At 43.7% G+C, this 21935-nt stretch overlaps 1 protein-coding gene across 1 annotated transcript in view; it reads right to left on the bottom strand.

The window, feature by feature from the left end:
* The window catches only part of PLEK (pleckstrin), a 61407-nt gene that overhangs the window by 1065 nt on the left and 38407 nt on the right, over window positions 1-21935 (bottom strand). Inside the window, exons 4-8 of the mRNA XM_069768738.1 lie at window positions 16057-16148; window positions 15128-15312; window positions 13784-13888; window positions 8522-8605; window positions 7536-7599 (exon numbers count right to left, since the gene is read on the bottom strand). Coding sequence (XP_069624839.1) covers window positions 7536-7599; window positions 8522-8605; window positions 13784-13888; window positions 15128-15312; window positions 16057-16148 — 530 coding nt within the window. The remainder of the gene's footprint in view (window positions 1-7535; window positions 7600-8521; window positions 8606-13783; window positions 13889-15127; window positions 15313-16056; window positions 16149-21935) is intronic.

The raw sequence follows: 21935 nt of genomic DNA, 5'->3' as shown, positions 1-21935 counted from the left end.
ACGCACAACGCACGCAAAAACGCACCAAAACGCACGCAAAAACGCTGCGTTTTGCGACGCATGCGTCGTTTTTTGCTGAAATTTGGACGCAAGAAAAATGCAACTTGTTGCATTTTCTTGGTCCGACGCTTGCGGCAAAAAAGACGCATGCGTCGCACAACTCAACAAACAAAAACGCATGCGTCCCCCATGTTAAATATAGGGGCGCATGACGCATGCGTCGCCGCTGTGTCGCCCGACGCAAACCCGACGCAAACTAGCATAACGCTAGTGTGAACGTAGCCTTACACCAGGGGGATTGATGTTAAGTCTGATGGCAATAAAGGAGATCACCTTACCAGGTATCACAAACCACACAACACACTTCACACTCCAGTCCACCAGGGGGAGCTATGCTCCTATCTATTAGGGCACTCCTCACAATTGGGTAAAACTCGTGGCTTTGATAGGAAGTTAGGCAGAAGCTGACTGGGCATTGACCCAGGCAGAAGCTGGCTGAGGATTGACCGAGAGAGAATCTGACTGGGCTTCACCCTGGCAGCACCTGTCAGGTAGACAGGGGAAAGGAGGAACATCAAACAGCTGCAGACAGAGAGGTCCCTGACAGGGGTGGGATCCTGTCGGAGGCCTAGATAGAGGGTTACGGAGCTGCGCCTGCCCCGACATGTGGTAGCATCCTAAGAAAGGACACGAAGAGAATTGCGCTGCTGAGAGTGAGAAACGAAGTCATAGCACAAGGAGAGGAATCCAGAGGGAGTTCTGCCCTGCAATAGGCTGCCTCCCTCTGAGGCGCAGAAGCCGGTAGCCAGAACACCAAGGGAGTAAGGAACTGTATGCTTTACTTCAGAGACTGGCAGGACAGTTAATTCCACGTTAGCTGCCCGATCTTACACCCAGGAGGCACGGTGGCAACTTGTGGGGGCTGGGGCATCGTAGGGTCCCTATAAAAAGCCTCAGGCCATCAGTCATACGGGTTTTTCCTATCCATACAATCTGGGGGACAGAGAGAGAGAGAAAGAGACATAACATCGAGAACACCGACATCAGTTGTGAGGACCTCACCGAGAAGCTCAGCAGGGAGATACTACAACACTCAGGCGCTAGAGGAAGGCTACTGATTTCCACCTGGATAAGGGGACTCTGGAGTTGTCTTCAGACCGGCCGGACTCTGCCTGCCGTGTGATCTGGTGCTCTGGACTGTGGACGCTGAAGCCTTCAGTAAAGGTAAAGAAACTGCAACCTTGTGTCCTCGTTATTCACTGCGCCTTACAACATCCACCATTCTCCATCTACACTCTGGGAAGCCCTGGGGATACACTTCACCTGTGGGAAGGTATACCATCTAGCTGCCATAACATCACCCCAGCGGACCCCTAAGCAGCGTCGGTCACCCTGACTGAATACCATAGGTGGCATCACGAACACTATCCCTTTAAAGACCTTCCCCCATTTATTAACGGACGTCCCCTAGGGCCACGGACCGGGTCAGCCACCGTAACATCCCCGCTGAGGACCGAAGGGCCCGGCTCCGAGTGCCCCATTGCCCTACACGGGGGGCGATCCATTGACTCTTTCACAACTGCGGATTAGTAATGGATACCTCTTCATTACTAAGCTGGCTTAATGTCACCTTACAATAGCAAGGTGACATTAACCCCTTATTACCCCATATGCCAATGCCACAGGGCAGTGGGAAAAACCGGGCAAAGCTCCAGAATTGGCACATCTAATAGATGTGCCTTTTCTGGGCAGCTGCGGGCTGTGTTATGAATAGGTAATTCAGAACCACAATGGACCTTGAAGTTCAGAGCACACAAAGTGACCTGACAATAACCAAAAAACATAGGACGAGCTCTGAGACGTGGGAACTCTGCTGACCGCAATCCCTAATCCTATCACACCACACTAGAGGTAGCCGTGGATTGCGCCTAACGCTCCCTATGCAACTCGGCACAGCCTGAGAAACTAGCTAGGCCTGAAGACAGAAAAATAAGCCTACCTTGCCTCAGAGAAATTCCCCAAAGGAAAAGGCAGCCCCCCACATATAATGACTGTGAGTAAGATGAAAACACAAACACAGAGATGAAATAGATTTAGCAAAGTGAGGCCCGACTTACTGAATAGACGGAGGATAGGAAAGATAGCTTTGCGGTCAACACAAAAACCTACAAACAACCACGCAGAGGGGCAAAAAGACCCTCCGCACCGACTAACGGTACGGAGGTGCTCCCTCTGCGTCTCAGAGCTTCCAGCAAGCAAGAAAAAACCAAAATAGCAAGCTGGACAGAAAATATAGCAACAAAAAGTAACACAAGCAGAACTTAGCTTATGCTGAGCAGACAGGCCACAGGAACGATCCAGGAGGAAGCAAGACCAATACTAGAACATTGACTGGAGGCCAGGATCAAAGCACTAGGTGGAGTTAAATAGAGCAGCACCTAACGACTTAACCTCATTACCTGAGGAAGGAAACTCAGAAGCCGCAGTACCACTCGTGACCACAGGAGGGAGCTTGATCACAGAATTCACAACAGTACCCCCCCTTGAGGAGGGGTCACCGAACCCTCACCAGAGCCCCCAGGCCGACCAGGATGAGCCATATGAAAGGCACGAACAAGATCGGCAGCATGGACATCAGAGGCAAAGACCCAGGAATTATCTTCCTGACCATAACCCTTCCACTTAACCAGATACTGGAGTTTCCGTCTCGAAACACGAGAATCCAAAATCTTCTCCACTATATACTCCAACTCCCCCTCCACCAAAACCGGGGCAGGAGGATCAACAGATGGAACCACAGGCGCCACGTATCTCCGCAACAATGACCTATGGAATACGTTATGGATGGAAAAAGAATCTGGAAGGGTCAAACGAAAAGACACAGGATTAAGAACCTCAGAAATCCTATACGGACCAATGAAACGAGGCTTAAACTTAGGAGAGGAAACCTTCATAGGAATATAACGAGATGACAACCAAACCAAATCCCCAACACGAAGTCGGGGACCCACACAGCGTCTGCAATTAGCGAAACGTTGAGCCTTCTCCTGGGACAAGGTCAAATTGTCCACTACATGAGTCCAAATCCGCTGTAACCTGTCCACCACAGTATCCACACCAGGACAGTCCGAAGACTCAACCTGCCCTGAAGAGAAACGAGGATGGAACCCAGAATTGCAGAAAAACGGTGAAACCAAGGTAGCCGAGCTGGCCCGATTATTAAGAGCGAACTCAGCCAACGGCAAAAAGGACACCCAATCATCCTGATCAGCAGAAACAAAACATCTCAGATATGTTTCCAAGGTCTGATTGGTTCGTTCAGTCTGGCCATTTGTCTGAGGATGGAAAGCCGAGGAAAAAGACAAATCAATGCCCATCCTAGCACAAAAGGCTCGCCAAAACCTCGAAACAAACTGGGAACCTCTGTCAGAAACGATGTTCTCTGGAATGCCATGTAAACTAACCACATGCTGGAAGAACAATGGCACCAAATCAGAGGAGGAAGGTAATTTAGACAAGGGTACCAAATGGATCATCTTAGAGAAGCGATCACAAACTACCCAAATGACCGACATTTTTTGAGAGACGGGGAGATCCGAAATAAAATCCATAGAGATATGTGTCAAAGGCCTCTTCGGGATCGGCAAGGGCAAAAGCAACCCACTGGCACGAGAACAGCAGGGCTTAGCCCGAGCACAAATCCCACAGGACTGCACAAACGAACGCACATCCCGCGACAGAGACGGCCACCAAAAGGATCTAGCCACCAAATCTCTGGTACCAAAGATTCCAGGATGACCAGCCAACACCGAACAATGAACCTCAGAGATAACTTTATTCGTCCACCTATCAGGGACAAACAGTTTCTCTGCTGGGCAACGATCAGGTTTATTAGCCTGAAATTTTTGCAGCACCCGCCGCAAATCAGGGGAGATGGCAGACACAATTACTCCCTCTTTGACAATACCCGCCGGCTCAGGCAAACCCGGAGAGTCGGGGACAAAACTCCTAGACAGGGCATCCGGAAGGTACGAAACCACAAAGTCAAAACGGGAGAAAAACAGCGACCAACGAGCCTGTCTAGGATTCAACCGTTTGGCAGACTCGAGATAAGTCAAGTTCTTGTGATCAGTCAAGACCACCACGCGATGCTTAGCTCCTTCAAGCCAATGACGCCACTCCTCGAATGCCCACTTCATGGCCAGCAACTCTCGATTGCCAACATCATAATTTCGCTCAGCAGGCGAAAACTTCCTGGAAAAGAAGGCGCATGGCTTCATCACCGAGCAATCAGCACCTCTTTGCGACAAAACAGCCCCCGCTCCAATTTCAGAAGCATCAACCTCAACCTGGAACGGAAGCGAAACATCTGGTTGACACAACACAGGGGCAAAAGAAAAACGACGCTTTAACTCTTGAAAAGCTTCCACAGCAGCAGAAGACCAATTGACCACATCAGCACCCTTCTTGGTCAAATCGGTCAATGGTTTAGCAATACTAGAAAAATTACAGATGAAGCGACGATAAAAATTAGCAAAGCCAAGGAACTTTTGCAGAGTCTTCAGAGATGTCGGCTGAGTCCAATCATAAATGGCCTGGACCTTAACAGGGTCCATCTCGATGGTAGAAGGGGAAAAAATGAACCCCAAAAATGAAACCTTCTGAACACCAAAGAGACACTTTGATCCCTTCACATACAAAGAATTAGCACGCAGGACCTGGAACACCATTCTGACCTGCTTCACATGAGACTCCCAATCATCCGAGAAGACCAAAATATCATCCAAGTATACAATCAGGAATTTATCCAGGTACTCTCGGAAGATGTCATGCATAAAGGACTGAAATACTGATGGAGCATTGGCAAGTCCGAATAGCATAACTAGGTACTCAAAATGGCCCTCAGGGGTATTAAATGCAGTTTTCCATTCATCGCCCCGTTTAATACGCACAAGATTATATGCACCACGAAGATCTATCTTGGTGAACCAACTAGCCCCCTTAATCCGAGCAAACAAATCAGATTGCAGCGGCAAGGGGTACTGAAATTTGACCGTGATTTTATTTAGAAGGCGGTAATCAATACAAGGTCTCAGCGAACCATCCTTCTTGGCCACAAAAAAGAACCCTGCTCCCAATGGTGATGACGACGGCCGAATATGACCCTTCTCCAAGGATTCTTTTACGTAATTTAACAATGATAAATGTAAGGTTATACACATGGGAAGAAGGAATCAATATCACCATTACACACTGAACGGGAAACCACTGGGTAAATCTGACAGGGAGAAGGACTTGGGGATCCTAGTTAATGATAAACTTACCTGGAGCAGCCAGTGCCAGGCAGCAGCTGCCAAGGCAAACAGGATCATGGGGTGCATTAAAAGAGGTCTGGATACACATGATGAGAGCATTATACTGCCTCTGTACAAATCCCTAGTTAGACCGCACATGGAGTACTGTGTCCAGTTTTGGGCACCGGTGCTCAGGAAGGATATAATGGAACTAGAGAGAGTACAAAGGAGGGCAACAAAATTAATAAAGGGGATGGGAGAACTACAATACCCAGATAGATTAGCGAAATTAGGATTATTTAGTCTAGAAAAAAGACGACTGAGGGGCGATCTAATAACCATGTATAAGTATATAAGGGGACAATACAAATATCTCGCTGAGGATCTGTTTATACCAAGGAAGGTGACGGGCACAAGGGGGCATTCTTTGCGTCTGGAGGAGAGGAGGTTTTTCCACCAACATAGAAGAGGATTCTTTACTGTTAGGGCAGTGAGAATCTGGAATTGCTTGCCTGAGGAGGTGGTGATGGCGAACTCAGTCGAGGGGTTCAAGAGAGGCCTGGATGTCTTCCTGGAGCAGAACAATATTGTATCATACAATTATTAGGTTCTGTAGAAGGACGTAGATCTGGGGATTTATTATGATGGAATATAGGCTGAACTGGATGGACAAATGTCTTTTTTCGGCCTTACTAACTATGTTACTATGTTACTATGTTACTAACTCCGCATAGCGGCGTGCTCAGGTACAGATAAATTAAACAGTCGACCCTTAGGAAACTTACTACCAGGAATCAACTCGATAGCACAATCACAATCCCTATGCGGAGGTAGGGCATTGGACTTGGGCTCATCGAATACATCCCGGTAATCAGACAAGAACTCTGGGACCTCAGAAGGGGTGGATGATGAGATAGACAGAAATGAAACATCACAATGTACCCCCTGACAACCCCAGCTGGACACAGACATTGATTTCCAATCTAATACTGGGTTATGGACTTGTAGCCATGGCAACCCCAACACGATCACATCATGCAGATTTTGCAACACCAGAAAGCGAATATCCTCCTGGTGCGCAGGAGACATGCACATGGTCAGCTGGGTCCAATACTGAGGCTTATTCTTGGCCAAAGGCGTAGCATCAATTCCTCTCAATGGAATAAGACACTGCAAGGGCTCCAAGACAAACCCACAGCGCCTAGCAAACTCCAAGTCCATCAAATTCAGGGCAGCGCCTGAATCCACAAATGCCACGACAGAATAGGAAGACAAAGAGCAGATCAAAGTAACGGACAAAAGAAATTTCGACTGTACCGTACCAATGGTGGCAGACCTAGCGAACCGCCTAGCGCGCCTAGGACAATCGGAGATAGCATGAGTGGAATCACCACAGTAGAAACACAGCCCATTCTGACGTCTGTGTTCTTGCCTTTCAGCTCTGGTCAAAGTCCTATCGCACTGCATAGGCTCGGGTTTATGCTCAGATAATACCGCCAAATGGTGCACAGATTTACACTCACGCAAGCGTCGACCGATCTGAATGGCCAAAGACATAGACTCATTCAGACCAGCAGGCATAGGAAATCCCACCATGACATCCTTAAGGGCTTCAGAGAGACCCTTTCTGAAGATTGCTGCCAAAGCACATTCATTCCATTGAGTGAGCACAGACCACTTTCTAAACTTCTGACAATAAATCTCTATCTCATCCTGACCCTGACACAGAGCCAGCAAATTTTTCTCTGCCTGATCCACTGAATTAGGTTCATCGTGACCACAGGAGGGAGCTTGATCACAGAATTCACAACAGGGCTGCTTTTTCAAGGCTCGAAGGGGCCATATCCATGGCCCCTTACCAGCCTGAGAATAGCAGCCCGTACCGGTGACTTTTGCCGGGTTGGTTGGAAAATATAGGGTGACCGCACGTCGGGTTTTCTTTCATCCCTTCTCCCCTGCTCGTGCTGCTTTCGGCCGAGCAGGGGAGAAGGGACAACAGCCGGCTTCAGCACCACACACAGGGGGACAGCAGCTTACTGTAGCGCTGCTTTTCGGCAGCTGTCCTTGTGGTCCTGATGTGGCACATGGCTGCCGCACGTGTCCCACACGGATGTACCATGGACACGGATATCTCTGGTACCGATTTTTCCCGGTACCGGAAATATCTGGACTTGTGAAACCGCCCTTAGACAGCATTTACTAACATGAGCTGCCCCTCATAAGATCTTGTAAGACACTGACCTTCCTCCACAGCAGTCACAACACAGCCTCGCAAATGTATAGATCCCAATGGATCGTCATCCCCCTGTAAAAAAAAATACATTGCTTACTGGGAAAAATGCCATTAATTTTACGTTGTTCCTAGAAGTGGTACCTCCACACTGGACAAGACAAATGCACCATAGAGGCATCAGTTAGAGATATCCAGCTTAGACTTGCCCTATGCCCCTTACCTATGAGCATTGTGTTCCTGCACAATGTTCCCTATCGCCACAATCACAATAACATATAAGTGACCTAGCCCATTGTGCACTGATTAACTGTAGAGCGAGCTGTCAATCAAACTTCTGGGGAGAGATTACAGCCATTGCTTACAGTATAATGAGTAATGACTATAACCGCGCCATGCACTCGCCAATTACTGAAAGCCAGCAGCTCCTGGGAGGATATAACTTTATTTTCTCCCAGTGGCTGCATTTTCAGTAAAGCGGCCAGACAGCATTTTGTATGCTATTTACCTGCAGATTAATGCTATATCTGCAAGTAAAGTGTTTTTGCACATGGCAGTTTTTCTTTAAAAAGATGCTCTAGAATTATTTTATGGCTAATGCTAATATTTTGTAAAATGTACGGTAAATGTTACTATAGTGGATCTAAAGGGAGAAATTTTGACATTAGTTAATGCAAAATTAGATTCCAGAATTTTGATGTCATTATCTATTATAAGCATCAGAGATCGTGGAATATTAGTGCAAATTTCATAACAGATAAGAACATTTTTGAAGGGTGTTTCTCTAACTATGTATTTTTATTTACCCCAAAGTGTCTCGTGAAGAGTAGGACTTATGTAAATGTGTCCCACAATGCACTTCGGGTAAGTTTTGTGGGAGTCCCTTGACTAAACAAGTGGGATTTTTTTCTACGGGAAGCTATGCTTTTGAATGTTGTCCTAATCACTGAATGAAAAAAAAAAAAAATATGGACAAAAATATAAAAACTTCTCTTACTGTGGCTGGATCATAGTAGTGCAGGTAGGCAGGGTCTTCGCGGAGCACAAATTTCCTTACTTTCCAGTTTTTCCTTCTGTGTCCCTGTGATTATGTAATTAATAGTCAATAGTGTTGAAATAAAAGTGGAAGTAAAAATGGAATCACATAATTACTGGTCATAGTAGAATCAAAAACCTTCATATATGGTCAAGTATACACAGCATAAAAATAACAAATCAACAAACCTGTTGATACTTTCCCAGTTGAGAAAGATTTTTTTTTCTGAACTATGTAATTAAAGTGAGTCTGACACCCCAAAACTGAAGCTATTTAGACTTCCATAAAGTAGACGTAGCCCCTATAAAAATCATACCGGTACTGTAAATTTTAGTAAACTTATTGTATAGAAAGGCAGTTTAATTACATATGTAAATGAGGGGGCTTCAGTGCAACTTTGGCAAGGCCAAGGGTTCTGTTTACTGTTCAACCCCAAAAACTAACCAAAAAACTAATACCATAAAAATACAAAGTTTATTAATCAAATTATTGCCAAAAAACAACATAGACAAAAAAGGCTTTAAAAGCTTGTGTATGCTTTTAAAGCCTTTTTGTCTATGTTGTTTTTTGGCAATAATTTGATTAATAAACTTTGTATTTTTATGGTATTAGTTTTTTGGTTAGTTTTTGTGTTGATACTAATCCCAATTATCTGATAGTATTTTTTCTAATTACTGTTCAACCCCCTCATTTACCATTGTACGCCCCTGCCTTCATGGTGCTCGAATTGGAACGCTGCCTGATCTAACTCTCTAGCCATGTACATACCGAAACTACAGGTGCTGAGCACGTGCACACACAGTGTCAGTGTGCAGGGGCTGAGTTCTCACCCCCATCTACTCCTTTTTGCAACAGCAGATTCTAATAATATGCTGATCACAGAACCCCCCAACAATGAGCAATAATTTGTGGGGGATTCCGGTAACAATTGTTTAAATTATTTGCAGCGCCACAACAGGTGAAACAAAGCATTACACAATGCAGGCCCTGAAGGATAATATTTTTTTTGTAGCCATTCTGTGCTCTAACTAACATGGAGTCCTGGATGGAAGATTTTCTTCTGTTATCTTTAGCATTGCGCAATTGGTTATTAAAAATACAGTATATTTAAGTAAAGTAAATGCAAATGCCTGAAAAGTGTTCCTTCCACAAATTACACACAAAATGGACAATGAAAACTCTTGAAAAAAATGGGCTGACATCTCATGTGTACCACTGGCTGCACTAATTATTTACCTAGAATAATGATATTTGGTATTTGAGTACCTCAAAGAAAGAGACTAGGGCTTAGTATTTATAAAACTAGAGTGTCAACCGGTAAAACGTTGCATAACATATGCACGTTTTACTTGCGTTTTAATGCGTTTTTACTCTTATGCATTTTTTTCCAATGAATGGATAAGGAACGGAAAAGAATTGAATTCTGCAGATTAGAAAAAAACACATTGACAATTCAAATCAGTGTGGTGAAATATGTGTATATATATCTATATGTGTGTAGTGACATATGTCTAGGGTTATAGGTGTGACTTGTGATAATGTAACATCTGTCCTGAAGACAAGTCGCACCTTGGTGTTAATAGGTACTTCCTTGGGACTAGTAGAAATTGTGTCTCCATATCTCACCAGGAGGTCTGGCTAAGGCCAAGAAGAAAGGAACACTTGACACCCCCTAGTGCTTGGAGGGGAGATGCTAATTGCGGCCTGAGGTTAGCTATTCCTGGGAACCATCTCACAAGTGTCTCCAAAGGAAAATAATATATATTCATTAGTAGAGCAGCTGTGCCCAATCAAACAGACCGCAGTTACGATATTAACCTGGGGGGCCGGTCTAGAAACCTGACCTCAGACCAAAGTTATAAATTTAGGCTGCAGACAGAGAATTGTGTTCACATGATGGGAGCAGCCAGAGAAGCTGGTGTGATCCAATCTATATTCTTCCTACCCTCAGGGAGCAGAAAGGAACTACCAGTTAGATAATTTCTGTAAGTTTCTCCTGTTTATTTTGATACTGTTTTGCATAAGTTGTATGACTTTTTATTATCATATTTTTATTCCTTTTCTTATTGTAAGCATTGAACCTTTTGTTATTAAAGTATAAAACTTTAACAAGTTGAACCTTGAATGTTCTAAAAGAATCCATAGCCTAAGGTGTGTGAGCCTTATGAGTGATAGACATATTTTTATTAGTATTGTTAGCTCCGGGACTCATCGCCCGTGTATTCGATGAATGGTGGCAGTGTGTATGAGCAGGTGTGTGGCCTGGGTTGGTGTGTGATTTATGCTCCCATTACAGCATAAGACAGAGGTTGAATGCTGGACTGAGAGTGGGGAGATAGATTAACCCTAGCAGGCACAACCCCAAGTCACGTGTGAGAGCAGGCACGTGACGAATAAGTGACACCACGGAGAAGGGATCCGTGACAATCAGCAAGAAAACAAAACTGTTAAAAATAGGCAAAAACGCAGTGCGAATAAGCCCTTAAGGCTACGTTCCCATGAGGAGCTTTTGGTGAGTTTTTATGAGGTTGATTTTCTGCACTATATCTTCATCCATTATGTAAAATACGGTAGGTCAATTGCATGGTTTTTTTTTAATATTCAGCATAAAAACTCACCAAAATCTCATTGTGGGAATGTAGCTTAATTGTGTTTTTCTAGCCACAAGAGTGGAGATCCACGTTGAGCTCAATTACTACTTAATTATACTGTTTTTGTACAAGGCCCAATGTTAAAACAGCATTTCGAAATGTCACACAAAGAGGAAGTGAATATATATGAGGGCAGATTGTCCCTCACCTCCCACTCAGGAAACGTATGTTTATCAATATCTGTGAAACCAGTTGTCACTTTGAGCATTTGCTAAACCACATTCTGGTTATTAGTGAATTTCTGAAAGTAATGCAATCCTCTCTGTAAAATGGAATTAAAGTTGCTCATGCTTTCAATATATCTTTACAAAACTCCACCAGTCAAGCTTTTTCTTGGGCAATCTAATGCCCAGTGGTTAGCACAGTTACTTTGGGATGTTGGGTTTAAATCCCACCAAGGACCATATCTGCAAGGAGTTTCCTGGGTGGTCCCGTTTCCTCCCACACTCCAAAGACATACTGATAGGGAATTTAGATTGTGAGCCCCGTTGGGGACAGTGATGATAATGTCTGTCGGGCGCTGCAGAATATGATGGCGCTATATAACCAAAGCATAATGTATGTATTAGAGTCCCATACACATTGTGTTGTTTGGCTGACTGTTGTCTCTCCTGACGCCCCAATGCTCAGGGTTCCCTGTAAGAGAACTGCTGACTGACTCCATTGGTGGTGCTTATCTCCTCATCGAGCAAGAGGATCAGCCATGGAATTTCAACACCCGGATCCTTCTCTTCCACGAGATCATCTGTAGGGGAACTAAGAAAACCTCCATATACCTGAAGAAGTGCATGGGGACCTTTAGATCATCTATCCTTTAGTATAGAGTCAGAGAGGTTGGAAGATTGTCTCAGAGAGGAGACTCTCTATTCACCGGGATCCTTGCAAAGCTGTGATTACCAACAGGTACATAGCAGAATTCAGGGCATTACTTGGACAACCTCTTCTCATACCTCATATTTGGCCCTATTAAAATAAAAACATCTATATTCACCTCCCATGCCGGCGCCATTCAAGCGATGTCGGCCCTCGCGTTCCCGGGGCTCCCATGAAGTTATGTCACGTGAGCCCTATCAGCCCTGGCTTCGTTATCCCCTCTTTCAGACAAATAAAGCATCAAGAGGAAGTCAGAGCAGCCGCGGCCCTAACTTCCTGTTGATGTTCAATACGTCCAAAGGAGGGTATAATGAAGCCAGGGCTGATTGGATGCAGGGCTCACATGACATAACAACCTCATTTGAGCCCTGGGAATGCAAATGCGAACACCACTGGAAAGGCGCCGGCACGGGAGGTGAGTGTAGGTGTTTTTATTTTAATAGGGTCAAACATGAGGAATGAGTAGAGGTTCTCCTAGTAGTGAAGAACCCCTTTAAGTTCCATCCCAATAATTCCACTAAAATGTACAGTTTTAAGTGTGGTAGTTTTATGAAAATACACCCTTTTCTGGGGACTTTTTGTAGGTATGGATTAATCATTGCTGCCAGATGAATAGTACTCTCTGCCGTTCATATCTACTATGAAAGATTAGCACCAAAAGGTAGGGGAACGCGATTTAGAAAAATTAAAGTGAATATATCAGCACTTCAGCAGGTTTTTCCTATGTAATCTGACATCAGTCGCGGGTAGGGATAGAGAGCCTGATGAGTTGTGATACAATCACAGTTTTCTGTTGCAGGTCTAGCAGAGCTCAGATGTTGAACGCTGTGTGTACATTATATAAAGACAGAAAGCTGCCAATCAGTGCCGGTGGAGTGGTTGGACTAAGATGCACAAAGCCCGGTGTACTGTAGTGATAAACTCCTGCTGATAAAACACTGATTGTATTGAAACAGTAAACCACAGCCCAGTAAGTGACACATCGCTGAATTCGGGGTCTCTTCCCCTACATCATGGTGCTCTCAGATTCTATAAAAAAAGCCTGGTGACAAATTCCCTTTAAGTATGATTATTTTACACATATTATATGGCCAAAAACATGTGGACACCGGGCCATCATATCTGAATGTGAATATTGGACATCTCATTCCATGGACTTTGCTTGTGTTGGACACTGTTTTGGTAAGTCTTTTTACATTTAGGACACGTTCACATGTTCAGTATTTGGTGAGTTTTTTACCTCAGTCTTTGTAAGCGAAAATCAGGAGTGGGTGATAAATACAGAAGTGGTGACGTGTTTCTATTATACTTTTCCTCTGATTGTTCCTCTCCTTTTTTTGGCTTATAAATACTGAGGTAAAATACTGACCAAATACTCAACGTGTGAATGTGGCCTTTGGAACATTACGGGAAGGATTTGTGTCCATAAAGCCTAACAATGCTGCTGAGGTAGGACATTGATGTTGGGAGGTGACGCCTGGCATCCCACTCATATTTCATCAGGAACAGTCATGGTTCCTCGGCACTAAATTTTCCAAACCTTTTATGAGATTTACTGAAATAGTGAAGATCTGTCCCCAATCTGTTAACAACAAAATGGTCGCTCGGCTGCTGTCATGGGCTGGGCAATTGGGATGGGCAAACAAAGCTTCATATACCCAAAGTACTGCAATACTATGTACTGCAAAAATATACTGACCTGCTTTAATAAACATCCTTGCTTCACAATTATTCCTCGAAATTGCTCTTTGATGATCGCATCGTCATCACTGGAGTTACCTTCACAGAAAAATCCACTATCTGGCTGCAGAAAGGAAACCACGAAGATACCGAGAACAGTCTAATGAGTTTCAGTTTCTACTTTGGAAAATGTGATAGAATTATTACAATTTATAACTATTCTCACACATAGTCCATCATCAGATTACTAATACATTAACCCCTCCAGGGTCGAACATATCGTTGGTGCAACCTGTGTGGCCGCACAGGGGCCTAAGAGGTAACGGGGCCCATTTCTACCTCCAAAGCAGGTGCAATTTTGTATTTTTATGAGCTCTTGGGCTGCAAAGGGCCCATATATTGTTCTTGCACAGGGGCTCTTTTCTGTCTGTGTCCGCCAGTGACCCCTATAAAGCCAATATTACATTTTATCGGTAACATTTAGTGTCATCCAAGTAAGTCACCAGCACATCAATAGCAGCCAGTACTAATGGCAGGCATGGACTACACAACTGGTCACCTACACAAAGGTATAATACAATATATACGCCAGTAAGGACGTCTGCACGTTCCCTGTAACTGAAGCCCGAGACGTGCACGTAGTCCCACTGATTCCTTTGTTCCGGGCAGTATCACAGGATATGTGCATGCACAGGGATGTAGGTGAACGCCATTGCTGGAGACTTACAGCTCAATATGAATGAGACTGTTTTGTTCAAGGAAGTGCCAAGAGTGTTCTGGGCCGATCTATCAAACCACTTGATTATTATTTTCATATAGCAAGGTCAACTTTTCTAGAGAGTGCCAGGCTGCAGGGGTAAAATTAAGGTACATTTAGCACTTCAGAGGGCTAAGAAAACAATGCCAGCTGTTTAGAACCTCAAAAACCATATGATTTTTGCTATGTATCTGAGAGCACCATGATGAAGGGGCAGAGAACCTGATTCCAGTAATGTGTTTCTTACTGGGCTGTGTTTTGCTGTTTCAATAAAATCAGTGTTTTATCATCAGTAGCTTATTTCTAAAGGACCAGGTGTCTCGTCCATCCTGGTCCAACCCTGCCCACTGATTAGCAGCTTTCCGTCAATATACAAGGTACATAAAAGCTGTGATGTGGGCAGGTTATACACAGCTCAACATTCCGAGAACTGCTAGATCTGCAACAGAGAAAACTGTGATTCTATCACAACTGCTGCACCGAGTTAACTAAGTGATACATCGCTGGAATCAGGGTCTCTGTTCCTACATCATGTTGCTGTCAGATTACATAGCAAAATCTTGCCGACAGATTCCCTTTAAGAAAATATGAATTATAATTACTTACAAAGTAATACAAGGCCTCGGTAGTATCAAGGAACGTTGTTTCTGCCAAACCTTCAGCTGCACTTTTTGACACATCTCCAGCAGGCTGAAGGTGCCCTTCATTGAGTAAAGCAGAGGCCAAGACAAGTCCTTCTTGGCGGTTTCTGACTGAATTACTTCCTTCTAACCAATCAATGACACAAGTCCCTGTAATGACAAGAAAAACATAGACACAATCAAACCCAAGCCAAAAGCGCGTGTGAGGCCACCATCACATCACTATATAATGGAGATAAAACGGCATAGAAACCGATGAATTTGGGGAAATAAAAGACTTACACCTATATGTTATGTAGATCAAGCACATGTTAGTCAGAGCATATAGCATTCGAAAGTGTAATATTTGCTCAAAAAATAAAGGTTATATTTGTTACAGTGATCTTACCTCCAAGAATGCATACATGATTGGCCAGAGCATGCATCTGTACTGTGGGAGCGTGCATGTGTACTGGTTGAGCGTGCATGTGTGCTGGGGAGCATGCATGTGGACTGGGGGAGCATGCATGTGTACTGGGGTTGTGCGCATGTGTGCTGGGGGAGCGTGCATGTGTACTGGGGAGCGTGCATGTGTGCTGGGGGAGCGTACATGTGTACTGTGGGAATCAAAAGCTGTGGGATAAACTGATGCTCGGCTGATGGCTTCCATAACTAATGTACATGGCCATTCTGTGGAGTCTAGTGTTGGGCATAGACCCAGCCAAGGAGCTGAGACAGGATGATGAATTAGTTGCATCCATAGCATTTAGGCTGTGACTATACAGGAGGTGTGTAGCATACACTATGTTAGTATCTTATATTAAGCTGGTCAAATAATGCAATCGGACACTCCGCCTCCCGATTAAAGGAGAATGTGCATCCGTGTTCTACACCATCTTTATTCACAAGACCTACCGGTAAAACAATTATTAAACACTTTTTTGTCCTTCTCCAACTTAATTTCTGTGATTCCTTTGTCTGGATCCTTCATGGCGATAAATAACTCACTGTAAATATGGAGATGTTATGGTTAGAAAACTCACGTCAATGGTTAGAAAAGAAAACTCATTAACACTTCTTACTTCTTACTCCCCCAAATATAATTCACTGTGTTTTAATATGTACAATATTCTAAAATCCAGATGATCATTTTTGAAGGTTACCTCCACCTTCACAGACAATTTTGCTAGGGGGCTGATTGCGGGGATCCCCACTGATCCCAAGAATCGAGGACCTGAACAGAGCAGCGGTGGATGATGCACACTGCCGCTCCTTTCATTCTTAGGGAAGAGCTGAAGACTAGCCAATCACAACTCTGGCCTATCTTCATACATAACCGGCATCAAATCGTCCTTCATTAAATAATGTTTTTTTTCATAATTTGATCTAACTGGTCGGTGACTCTCCTGTTACATCCTCTCCCTCCTCTATACCCACGAGATGTCTTTCTTTTTGGTTGCCGTCCTGGGACCACTTGAAAAAAATGTGTGATCTTTGGAATCCTACCTTAGGGACTCCACGATTCGATGCCGGTTATACAGAAAAAAATTCATTCTGGACGGCATTTCCTTCATTCTTCAGAATAATGTTTTTTCCTTTGAGGGTTCCTGCTATCGCTAGTTGAAGGGCTGCGCAATGGGGATGAGATTTGCACCAAGTTATGCCTATCTTTTTATGGGGCTCTTCAAATCCGTCTACATTACGCAGTTCCCCCTGGTTTGAACCCATATCGTTTTATATCAAAGCTTCATCAATAATATTTTATTATTTGGAGAGGCACTAGGGAGGAGGCTATTGGGTTCGTGGCTCGTTTGAATTCTAATTCTTGGGGGCTGTCATTTACTTCCAAAATTGCCGACGGAGCCATTCAATTCTTGGACTTGTCTATCCGGCTGGAGGCCTCTGGGAGGTTGTCCACAGCCATGCATTTTAAAGAGGTCGATGTGAACAGCTAACTTGGGTTCAACAGTGGACACCTCCCTAGTTGGATTAAAAACATTCCATACGGGCAATATTGTAGTAGTGACCATGATTTTTTCCTTGAGTCAAAAGTTCTGAAAAAAAGATTTGTGGCTAAAGGATATCCTAGAAGGCTGCTTAATGATGCTTTTAACAGATCTAAGGTATCCACTCAAGAAGATTGAATCGAAAAGACCCATTCTATAGCCCAGTCAAAAGAACGGGATGAGGTAAAAAATTTGAGTCTTGAAACAACTTTCATCCAGTCTCGCAGACGCTCCAAATTTTACTGAATAAATATAGGTTCATCCTGATGAATGACCCAGTTTTGTCAAAAAGCCTACACACTAAACCAAGGATTATTTATAGGCGTAGCCAAAATCTTAGAAATTGAGTAGCTCCCAGTAGCATATTGCAAGTCCCAGAGAAAAAAGGGGATAATCTTGATTGCAAGCTGGGCTGTTTTCGGTGTAATGCTCCTAAATGTCTATGCTGTCCTATTATTGTTAATGTGGTTAGAACATTTTTATATCTCACCACGGAAGAGACTTTTCCCATTAAATGTAATGTTTCATGTAATTTGTCCTATGTTGTGTACTTGATGGAATGTACGTGCGGCCTGCAATACGTTGGCCGCACGATATGGACCATGCAAGCCAGACTTAATAAAGATAGACACAACATTAGGACAGGTTACCTTCTTCATAGTGTTTCTAAACATTTTTCATTGGAACATTCAAAAAGCCCTAGTGAAATGAGACTGACCATTATTGATCATATATCTGAGTCCTGTGCAAATTAACACAGGAGATTCGTTAATAAGGAAAATTACTGGATCTTCAAACTTGGCACATTGTCCCCAGAGGGCCTCAATTTATCATTGGAGAAGATGATGTAATAAACATGTTTTCCTATCGTTTTTATTTTTCTTTCATTCAGTTTTTATTACGTTTTCTTGTATTTTTATATACATGTATATATATAAATATATATTTTTTTATTTTTTATTCTTATTTTTATATTCATTTTTATTTCCCTTTTATATAAGAAGATTGTTGTTATTTCATTTTTAATCGATGGTTAGGTTAAGTAGGGGTTAATGGGTTTCAGATCACTTCCTGTTCATTTGTTATATAGAAGCCACCTGCTTGTAATATTTTTCCTTCAACTGATGAAGGCGGCATTCAGCCGCCGAAACGCGTTGTGTGTTCAGAATTTTTATTAAAGGTTTGTACATTTTAATAACCTGCTGCCCCTTTCTGTATGCCCAGCGCTCCACCTGACCGCACAATTTTTTTTCCTCATGGCTGCAGTGTCAGGGAGAGTAATACTGGGGTCATCACTTCACATAACAGATGATAGGAGCACATTCACCTCAGACATCGTGTAGTATCAGCTCCTACATCATGTATGGGATCAATATTACCTCAGAATTCATGTATCTGCCATGTTCCCTCATGTCTGCAGTGTAAGGGAGTGAGTGTAATGCTGGGGTCATCACCTCACATTACAGAGCACATTCATCTCAGGCATCATGTATTAGTGTAATATCAACTCCTACATCATATATGGGATTAATATTACCTCAGAGATTCATGTGGCCACCATGTTCACTCATGTGGCTGCTACAAGTTTACAGGGTCTGCCATTAACATGGTGGAGCTGCGTTTACTGGACACTGGTGATAGGGGAGCACTTTGGGGATGGTATATATATGAGAGGACAGAACATGGACACGTACATTGTCTGTCATTAGTTCTGTGGGCAGGTGCTGGAGACAATGGTGAGAGGTGAAGAGTTGGGGCATGGTGTGTGTTTGATGAGGAGTGGCTGCACTTCATGGTAATGCTGCGTGTACTTGCCTTGCTGTGCTGAATATTCCCTCTCCCCTTCCCATTTATGGAATCTTGTGACCTGTATGTGACCTCATCTTTGCTATATGCTGATCATCTTGTGTGTACAGATTCAGTGCAACCTAGTTGCTTTCACTATATACAGTATGTGGTATCTGTGTAAAGGCTCCATCTAAATGTGCTGTACCTTATCATGGATACATACCTGAGGTACATGTTATCACTTCTCACTCTGCTATATACGGATCATGCTGTGCATAAATCAGGTACGGACTGGGACTGAAATTCAGTCCTGGCATTTGAAATCACACAGGTCCATGGTGTCCCCGTCCCCATGAACCAGACGGGAAATATCACTAATATTTCCCTGGATGGAGGAAAGGAAGATTTTCTACAAGATCAATATTTCTAATAATATCCGTGGCCTGCTGGGGTAAGTGATGGAATCAGCGACTTTGTGCTCCATCACAACTGTTAACAGTATGGGTGTCTTAAGAACACTGATTCTGTTAACAACGTAGCAGACAAGGCAGCCCATGACCAGAGAGGCCCTTCTGGCATTTGCCAGAATTGCCAGATGGCCAGTCCGGCCCTGGTATAAATATACTGTGCATACAGGTTTTTTCTTTGCTGTACATGTAATCTGGACCTGACTTCCAGCTTAATTCTTTCTTTCTGTAGTTATGGCATCTTTAGTCCTCTTAAGTGGCACGCTGTCCTGCCTGATATATCCATCCTGTTTCTGAATATTGTCCCCCTCGTATTTTACAGGATCGGTGTATACCCACCAAGTTCTTATTTTATATGACCTAAGATGGTGGATAGCACATGCCTGAGTGGATTACCTGAAGCTTTAATATATGTTTCATCATATATAAAATAAATATTTGGTGAGTAACTCAGCACAGGGCAGGGCGGTGAGTGGGCACTAATAACTCAGCACATGGCAGGGCAGTGAATGGGCACTAATAAATCAGCACATGGCGGGGCGGTGAGTGGGCACTATTAACTCAGGACATGGCGGGCAGTGTTATGATAGGCAATTCAGTAACACAATGTACATAGCGATCAGAGCACATACAGTGATCTGACAACAACCCAAAATAATAGAACGAGCTCTGAGACGTGGAAACTCTGTAGACCGCAATTCCTGATCCTCTCCAAACACAACTAGAGGCAGCTGTGGATTGCGCCTAAGGCTCCCTATGCAACTCGGCACAGCCTGAGAAACTAACTAGCCTGAAGATAGAAAAATAAGCCTACCTTGCCTCAGAGAAATACCCCAAAGGAAAAGGCAGCCCCCCACATATAATGACTGTGAGTAAGATGAAAAGACAAACGTAGGGATGAAATAGATTCAGCAAAGTGAGGCCCGATATTCTAGACAGAACGAGGATAGGAAAGATAACTTTGCGGTCTACACAAAACCCTAAAGAAAACCACGCAAAGGGGGCAAAAAGACCCTCCGTACCGAACTAACGGCACGGAGGTACACCCTTTGCGTCCCAGAGCTTCCAGCAAAACAAATAGACAAGCTGGACAGAAAAAATAGCAACAAATAGCAAAGAAGCACTTAGCTATGCAGAGCAGCAGGCCACAGGAATGATCCAGAGAAACACAAGTCCAACACTGGAACATTGACAGGAAGCATGGATAAAAGCATCAGGTGGAGTTAAGTAGAGAAGCAGCTAACGACCTCACCAGATCACCTGAGGGAGGAAACTCAGAAGCTGCAGTACCACTTTCCTCCACAAACGGAAGCTCCCAGAGAGAATCAGCCGAAGTACCACTTGTGACCACAGGAGTGAACTCTGCCACAGAATTCACAACAGGGCAGTAAGTGGGCACTAATAACTCAGCACATGGCGGGGCAGTGAGTGGGCACTAATAAATCAGCACATGGCAGGGCAGTGAGTGGGCTCTCCTAGTGTGAAGCTGCACCTTGCTCCAGAGGACACATCATGGGCCTAGTTTTCAGCCCTGTCTATCGTCTATTGAATGAACATTGTGGGCGTACGCTAGCGATGCGTCCGACATTGGAGTCAATGGCGGCGCTAGCGGACTATGTTACACCGCGTTATGCCGCGGTGTAACGTAGTCCATCTAACGGACTGGGGGAACGCAATGTGAACCCAGCCTTAGAGCTGGCTACGATACATGCAGCAGAATAGTTTTTGAGGCATGACAGATGTCATTATACAGGTATTCAGACTGTGGCTACCACCTTTATTATGGTGTACTTTTCATATTCCCCATGATGGGATCCTCATTGCAGGATGTTTACCGACTGTTATTTTACTTTAGTTACAGTATTATCGATCATAATTTGGTAGAGTTGCATTGATAAAATTATTCCGTTGGCGCTCTGGAATTGTGTTTCTTGTTTGCACAGTCTTTCCATAGCATGTAGAAATGGTCGATGGCTTTATTAGGCATGGTTGATGGCGGTCGAGTCCATTTAAGGTGTCAAATGGCCTCTTGGTGGCGGTTTAGGAGTCAGGTGGAATTTGCGGACAAGTTAAGGTGGACTCATTTTAACTAATAGAGGAGGTAAAAACCTCATGGTGGTGAACAGGCTCGGCTTTGGTGGCCAGCCTTAACCCCTTCATGACCCAGCCTATTTTGACCTTAAAGACCTTGCCGTTTTTTGCAATTCTGACCAGTGTCCCTTTATGAGGTAATAACTCAGGAACGCTTCAACGGATCCTAGCGGTTCTGAGATTGTTTTTTCATAACATATTGGGCTTCATGTTAGTGGTAAATTTAGGTCAATAAATTCTGCATTTATTTGTGATAAAAACGGAAATTTGGCGAAAATTTTGAACATTTCGCAATTTTCACATTTTGAATTTTTATTCTGTTAAACCAGAGAGTTATGTGACACAAAATAGTTAATAAATAACATTTCCCACATGTCTACTTTACATCAGCACAATTTTGGAAACAACATTTTTTTTTGCTAGGAAGTTATAAGGGTTAAAA

The sequence above is a fragment of the Ranitomeya imitator genome, chromosome 5, assembly GCF_032444005.1.
Source record: "Ranitomeya imitator isolate aRanImi1 chromosome 5, aRanImi1.pri, whole genome shotgun sequence".
Classification (NCBI taxonomy): domain Eukaryota; kingdom Metazoa; phylum Chordata; class Amphibia; order Anura; family Dendrobatidae; genus Ranitomeya; species Ranitomeya imitator.
The sequence above is the reverse complement of the archived record's forward strand: the minus strand, read 5'-3'. Positions and strand labels throughout refer to the sequence as shown.